Below are 7,465 nucleotides of genomic sequence, written 5' to 3' on the forward strand. Positions count from 1 at the left end.
CCTCCGGGAGCTGGCCTATATCGAGGTCGGCGAGCAGGGCGTCCTGGTCCCACTCGTTGAGCTCCTGCCTGAGCTCGGCCACGGTGCGCTCCAGCTGCGCGCTCGCCCCCGGCCCGGGCGCCGCCCCGGCCTCCAGCCGTTGCTCGAGCGCGTCCATCCGCGCTGTCCCGGCCGCGGCGCCACGCACGGCGAGGTTGGGCTGTTCGACGGCTCCGACCCTGTCCTCGCAGCGGGTCACCCGGCCCGTCAGCTTCCGCACCTCGTCGCACACGGCATTGGTCCGGGCGCAAACAGCCCTCAGCTCCTCACGCACCTCCTCGCGGAGCTGCCTCATATCCTCCCGCACCTCCTCGCGGAATTGCCTTAATTCGAGGACGAGTACGTGGAAGTCCAGCAGCTCCACGATTAAGTTGTGCGCGGTGTCATCCAGCGGCGGCCCCTCCAGCATGGACACGTCCAGGCTGACGGGGCTCACTATGGAGGCGCCCCTCCTCACCGTGACGCCGTCGACGGCGGCCCGGACCGGCGTGTTCGTGTTGTCGCGCTTAGGCTGCGCGCTAACGCAGGCTACGCACCGCCACCGGTCCCTGTGCTCGCCGACAAGCGTCCCGTGGAACCGCTGCTCGCTGACACCGGTGCACTCCAGGTCGTAATGCTGCTTGCAATGGTGGCACGTCAAGGCCCTCCGCTTGTCTTAGATTTTTTTAAAGCATCCGCCACAAATCTTGTTCTTTTGTGACATATTTAGTGAAGTGTGTGAAAAAGTGACAATAAAGATTGAAGTGGTGCACTGTGATTGAAATGAGTGTTTATTAATTGTTGGTTCACCAGAAGCGTCACAAACAGCACAGGACGAAGATCGTGGTCGGGAGAACTTTTTAAGTGAGTAATTAAAGCGAAATAATTCTTTTATCATTATTTATAATCAATTTACATAGGGGATTTTAAAAATGCGTACTGACACAACGATTTCCCAAACTACTACAATTAGAAAAGCACATTCGATGACCGAAGATGTTTGTTAACTAAAGATCCGTCCTATCATAATTAATGCTCTTATAGCAAGCATCCAAAATACTCAAATGCAAATGATTTGTAGTAGCTCAATCGTTATTATTAAAACGATAAGAATATCAATACATTTTGATAGTTATTTCGTGTAAGTAATGAAATTAAGTTCATTTAAAATAATCACGAACATGATGATGAATTGGGGGGAAGCCGGGGCATGGTCTTGGTGGTAATTGCTGACGTAGTGAGGTCAGCATTGCCTACAAAATGCCAAGAAACCATCTGCTGTGTTAAGTAGTGAAACACCGATGTAGCAGAACCCCGGCCAGTCCGCGTCATCCACGTCCTCGTCGTCCACCCTGGGACCTGCTGCAGCCACGCTTTGCGTGCCCACTACCTAGACTTGCAACTGAGCTGAGGATGCAGGGCGAAAGGCGAGTATTCTGCGCCTGAAAATAGAATCCCATCACTAGGGAGGATACCCGGAAAAAACCGAGGGAGTCCAGAAGCTCTGAGGTGGCAGCCCCACCACCGGACTAGGGTACAGCAGGTTAATCACCCACTTGCCCGAAAATACTCGATTAACGAAACGAACACAACAGAAAACCGGACCGATCTTTCAACAACGACCTTTGGCATGAAGAAACGGACACGAATAGCTTTTTGGAACGTAAGAACGATGACAGCCGACTAGCCCAAGCAGAAGCAGAAATGCTAAGATACAACCTGCAAGTTCTAGGTCTTAGCGAAGTGCGTAGAAATGGTTTCGGTGAACTGAGAACATCTGACGGCTTGACTTTCCTTTATTCTGGTAAGGAAAATGAGGATGACACCCGAGAATATGGCGTTGGTTTTCTCCTTTCTGACGCCGCAAAGAAGAGTCTGTTAGATTGGAAACCGATCTCAGAACGAATCATTTGGGCCCGCTTCAACTCAAGAGCCCGGAAGATCTCCATAGTGCAATGCTACGCTCCTACCAACATATCTCCGGAGGACACCAAGGACGATTTCTACAACTCACTCAACGCCACCTTAAAGGTTATAAAGAAACAGGATATAGTGATTGTCATGGGGGACCTCAATGCTAAAGTTGGAAACGTTAACACAAACTGCGAGCGTCATATGGGTATACAGGGACTTGGAGCACGAAATGAGAACGGAGAACGGTTTATAGAGTTTTGCCAACATCACGACCTGACCATCGGTGGTACATTATTTATCCATAAAGATATCCACAAACATACATGGATCTCACCCGATGGCATCACCAAAAACCAAATCGACCACCTTGCCATTAGTTCCAAATGGCGATCGTCGCTGCTCGATGTCCGAAACCGAAGAGGTACTATCGACAGCGACCTAATGCCGAGCTGCGGGACCGGACAGCAGTCGTATTACAACCTTTTATAAATCCAGTTTGTTTCCAGGCAATTCAGTTTACGGCCAAAAACTGCCTTGTTCTTTTTCGTATTACGACTTCCGTTAATCTGAATGGGATCATCCTGGATAGATTGTCTATGGCCGGTTTACACTGCCGTGAAGGTAACGTTCGGAAATTGACATAACGCGATACCGGTTCGTTACCGATTCAATAATTTTGTGAATTTAAATATTTTTTCGTATAAAACAAGTGTAAATATATAAGTGTAATTGAAGAAACATATAATGAAATTGAAATTATATAACATTTGTTATAAATCATGACCAATCTTAAAAAAAGAAAATAATGACGGCTGCTCTTTCTCTGTAGCCCTTTATTTCTGAACGACAAGTGTGACATTTCGCTGAGCCCGCAAAAAAAACTTTATTTATTCACCACTTGAAAACTGTGTGTGCTTGAAACCAAAACTTTAAACATTTAAAGTGGAATTTAATTAGTTGCTGAAAGAAAGATTTATGTGATTATGTATTCTTGGGAACGAACTAAGACAGCTATGTTGTGTTGTTGTGGTATTAGTGGATTGCGTTGCATTGGTGTCGGTCTGAAATTGTATTGCTCAAGCAAACTAACTAATTTTATTGGAGATGGCGTAAGTACTTAATTAATTGTGTTTTATTTTGGTGATGTAGGTATCTTAAAACATTATTGGAATCATGTTTTATATCTTAGTTCACAGGATGAGGTATCGCGTCGTCGCCGTGTATCGTACCAGCAGTTAGAATCTTTATGGGAGTTTTTGAACTCTCACAGAGATGTGGCTGTAGGATACAATAAAACGGCGCAGGCTCGAGAGTATTCTAAGCGGATGTGGACAACTGTGTCTCAAACTTTAAACTCTTTGGGAGAAGGAGCTACAAAGGACTGGAAAAGTTGGTCTAATGTGAGTATAAGTACTTACTATTTTAATATTACTTTAATAGACTAAACTTCGTTTTCTTTTAATAATGTAGTTTAATATTTTTACAGTATTGGGTAGACTACAAAGCGAAATTAAAAAGAAGAGTAGCAAGCATCCGTGCTGCTCAAAATCGCACCGGCGGTGGCCCTTCTGAAGCCATTCCCCTAAATGATTTAGAGAAGAAATTCCTAAGTCTACTTGGAGAAGGCTTTGGAAGTGGGATACCTAATACCCAAGTAGACCCATTTCCAATTGTGAGTTATTTTTTCATTTTGAGAATAACTTTATTGACATTGATTATATTATGTTTAGAATTTTGATTAATGTATGAATTAATTTGTTGTGAAATTTTTGTAGCAAACTCAGTCCGAACATACTGCACCTGAGGCTGGAACATCTAACTCAGAAGCTCCTCTAGTTCTTGAACACCCTCTCACCCATGAGAGTGTTCAACTAGAGGGAGAGGAAGAGCCAGCACTGCAAGACTCTGTACTAGAGCAGCCGCAGGTGCAACAGGAAGTGGCCCCACAGCAGCAACAACAGCCTTAGGAAACACGTCCTCGACAAGTGCCAAGACTGCCAAGTCGACGCAGTAGGCGACAAGCTGCTTTGAGCCAACAAATGGCCAGAGAAATGTTGGTTAACATTTCTCGGGACAGAATGTTGGCCGAGCAGTAAAATACAATGTACCTTGGCCAAATCGCAGAAGCACAGGAGAGAAATTCCCAAACATTGCAAGAAATGTTGACAAAATTAAATACAATAGCATCTGTTATTGACAAGTAAGTAAAAACATACCTACTCAAGAATTTTATTTTCATTAAAACTTTATGATACAAAAATTTGCCTTAAAATAATTAATATCTACTTACCTAACAATAATGAACTAAATAAAATTTTCTAAACAGAAATAATAATTGTAAAGAAATGCCATTACTTAATCTAAAAATCTTAATTTATAGGAGCATGGGATCGAGAGGACCACAGACGGGAGACGAGGGCTCTCCTGATACTTAGCCCTTCATTGAGCTCCCTGTTATTGCTGGAGGTGGCAGAACGTGGTGGTTGTTGGTGAGTGTCATTGTCAGCTTGCCGAGATATCTCTAATAAAGCCTCTTCATTGGTTAGTACTTGTACAGGGATATTCCTACTATTGCAAATATTGTGTAATATTACACAAGCATTTACAATAAACGCTGCCACAGGGGGAGAATAATGTAATACTCTGTGTACAAGTAAACACCTGAATCTAGCCTTTAGGAGACCAATGGTCCTCTCAACCACATTTCTTGTCCGGACATGCAGATAGGTGTAATGAGCTTCTGGAGTGTCCGGACTAGTATCAGTAATTGGTGTCATCAAGTACCTTCTCAGTGGGTACCCAGAATCACCTAGAAATAATAAAAATATTACATTAACCATCATATTATATTTTGTTGTGTATATAAAATTATTTAACAATGAATACAATATACCAAGTAACCATATAGCTTCATTTCTGCTAATAACCTCCATGTGATCCTTTATGGGATGGTTTGCCCATATAAAAGAATCATGAGTAGCTCCACCAAAACTAGCATCCACACTCATGATTTGCATATCTGCATTACTAATCTAAAATTCAAATTGTTTCAGATTAATACTATGAAAATGAAGACTGAAGAAATTATATTATTGAATCATTACTATTTTCGTTTTTCTGTAATGATTATAATAAATAATAAACATCTTACCAACTGGACATTTAGTGAGTGATACTGTTTCCTGCAGTAATATCTCTCCTCATTTTCCTCGGGGGAAACAATTGCCACATGAGTGCAATCAATGCATCCCAAAACTCCTGGCATTTGAAACTTATTGGAGAATCTAAAAATAAATTAATTTAGATAAATATAACTTATCAAAAGTTGTCGGTGCAAGAAAATAAATTTGTAGTGTTTTTATTGCTAATAATATTTCGATTACATATAAAGAGTTTAAACTAAAGTTTTATCTTTTAATTTTACCTTTAAGGCTGTAAGTTATGTACTCACCGTATCATGATTTCACGCCTTTCCTCAGAAGTTTGAGGAAACTTAATATATTTCGCTTGCATGTGGGGCAAGTTTAGTAAATTGGTGATCTGCTTCAACACCACTGATACAGTTGTTTGTGCGACTGAGTGTGCAGATATATCACCAACGGGGCGTTGGTATGAACCCGTTGCATAGAATGATAATGCAATTAACACCTGCAAGAACGATTTAATTTTGTATTTGAATATTCAATGTACTTGTAGACCATAACCTCAACTTAATAATATAACAAAGAATGACAATTAATTAGGCTTTATTAATAACAACCAAGGGCGTAACATTCATAAAAAAATAAATTACTAACCTTTCTTTCCAGCGACAAATCCGACGCTCTTGAGGGCCCAGCGACATGATGCGGTCTTAGTTCTTCGCATAAATTGATAACTAATTCTTTGCTCAACCTATATCGTTTAATGAAACTTATTTCATCCACATCAAAAGGGTCGCTAAAGTCCCTAAGGCGTCTTCTTTGAAGTTTTGCATTATTGTTTTTTTGTCAAGCATCATTTTCAAGAAATTCAAATAATATCAACTCGTCACTCATACTTATTTCTTATATTCTAGGTGTTTATTAACATTTACCAGTAAAAAATTGCTTTCTAATAGAAAACTTTAATAAAACAAGTCAATAAAAGTTGATCAAAGACGACGTAAACTGAATGGCTTAATTGAAACAAAAATTGACAAATAGTCAAGGCTACAAACGTCAAATTGACCGTCGTAATACGAAAATTCCAGTCAACTTCCAGTCAGAAGTCAGTCAAGTGTCACGTGACCGCTGCCTGGCTGGAATTAAGGGATCATAATACGGAAACGCAAGGCAGTTTAGTTTAAGGCGTAAACTCACTGGATTTAAGAGGTCGTAATAGGCCTGCAGGACGATAATAATAAGCGACACACGGCACGAGCGCTCCTGGATAACGGGAGCCAACATTGTTTCGTTTCGGAAACATTTTGTAAACGAATTAAGTATACGAAGTTTTTACAGTCCACTGTTCGAATATCAGGTGTGGGGCAATCGGTGTCACACTCTAATAAATTATGCGACTTGATTATTCACTCAAAGTTAAACGATTTTTCTACAAGCGTTCAATGTTTTGTTTTACCGCGTATCACGTCATTCTTACCGCCCGTGAGTATCGATGTTGAGAACTTGAGACTATACGAATTCCAAACAACATCGAGCTCGCTGATCCTACTTATTATCTACCTTCGGAAGTCGATTTATTAATAGGTGCGGACTTATTTTGGGAAATTTTAAACGATAATAAAATTCGATTAAAAAGTGGTCCGTACCTTCAAGATACGAAATTGGGCTGGTTGATTTCCGGACCAATTTATATGAATAAAATGCGTTGTGAACAAAACATTCAATCTGGGGGCACGGCAGTGCCCCCGCCAAGTCGAGCGCGAAGCAAACACTGCCGTACCATCCTTTACTGGAACCATTTCGCCGCATTTTCAGGCCTCTATTTGAGAACCTTTAGATAAGACCAGAACGCAGAAATTTTCGTCATCTAGTAAGCTATAATCACACACTTAAAATCCAAAATTTCAAGTCTGTAGGTCAATTAGTTCCGAAGTTAAGCGAAAGCAAAGTTTCGCATTTATGACACTCACTCACTGATGATCATCAAAATAGAACTAGTACTTCCCATTAACTCAGAGAGCTGAAATTTGGTACAGAGTTAGGGTTTAATGGCCACATAAAGGGAAAACTATAAAAACTAGGAAAATCGAAGATCTGGAGTAACACCACATTCATAATAATCAATACTACTAGCGCCACACCGGCGCCGTGGTGTTCGCCTGTACCGCTCACCGCTAGATGGCGCTAGCACTTTGAGCGTCGATTTTCTGCACCGCGGTGTCCAGATTTTTTTTCCCCTCTAGTTATTATTAAATCAATTCTGATTCGTTGTCCTTTTTAAAGATGTGTTTAATATCGTAAAAAAAATGACGATAATATTAAAGGACGACGTTAAATAATTATGCCACATTCTACAAAAAGAAGTGAAATCCCACCAAAAACATTCTGTA

The 7,465-nt window shown here is 41.2% G+C and overlaps 1 protein-coding gene and 1 long non-coding RNA gene across 2 annotated transcripts; one reads left to right on the forward strand and one right to left on the reverse strand.

Annotated features, from left to right (window-relative positions):
* The first annotated feature begins 3,165 nt into the window (after positions 1 to 3,165).
* LOC135086275 (uncharacterized) lies at positions 3,166 to 3,907 on the forward strand. Its single transcript, XR_010260365.1, has 3 exons — positions 3,166 to 3,332; positions 3,419 to 3,604; positions 3,708 to 3,907. It is a non-coding gene; the product is annotated as an uncharacterized LOC135086275 (long non-coding RNA).
* A 240-nt stretch (positions 3,908 to 4,147) lies between these two features.
* LOC135086350 (putative nuclease HARBI1) lies at positions 4,148 to 5,846 on the reverse strand. Its single transcript, XM_063981116.1, has 5 exons — positions 5,730 to 5,846; positions 5,384 to 5,580; positions 5,084 to 5,216; positions 4,826 to 4,964; positions 4,148 to 4,741 (listed from the first exon to the last, which is right to left on the reverse strand). Exons 2-5 carry the CDS (start codon positions 5,443 to 5,445, stop codon positions 4,302 to 4,304), a joined length of 774 nt encoding a protein of 257 aa, XP_063837186.1. The 5' UTR covers positions 5,446 to 5,580; positions 5,730 to 5,846; the 3' UTR covers positions 4,148 to 4,301.
* Between the last annotated feature and the right edge of the window lie 1,619 nt (positions 5,847 to 7,465).

The sequence above is a fragment of the Ostrinia nubilalis genome, chromosome W (assembly GCF_963855985.1).
Source record: "Ostrinia nubilalis chromosome W, ilOstNubi1.1, whole genome shotgun sequence".
Lineage (NCBI taxonomy): Eukaryota > Metazoa > Arthropoda > Insecta > Lepidoptera > Crambidae > Ostrinia > Ostrinia nubilalis.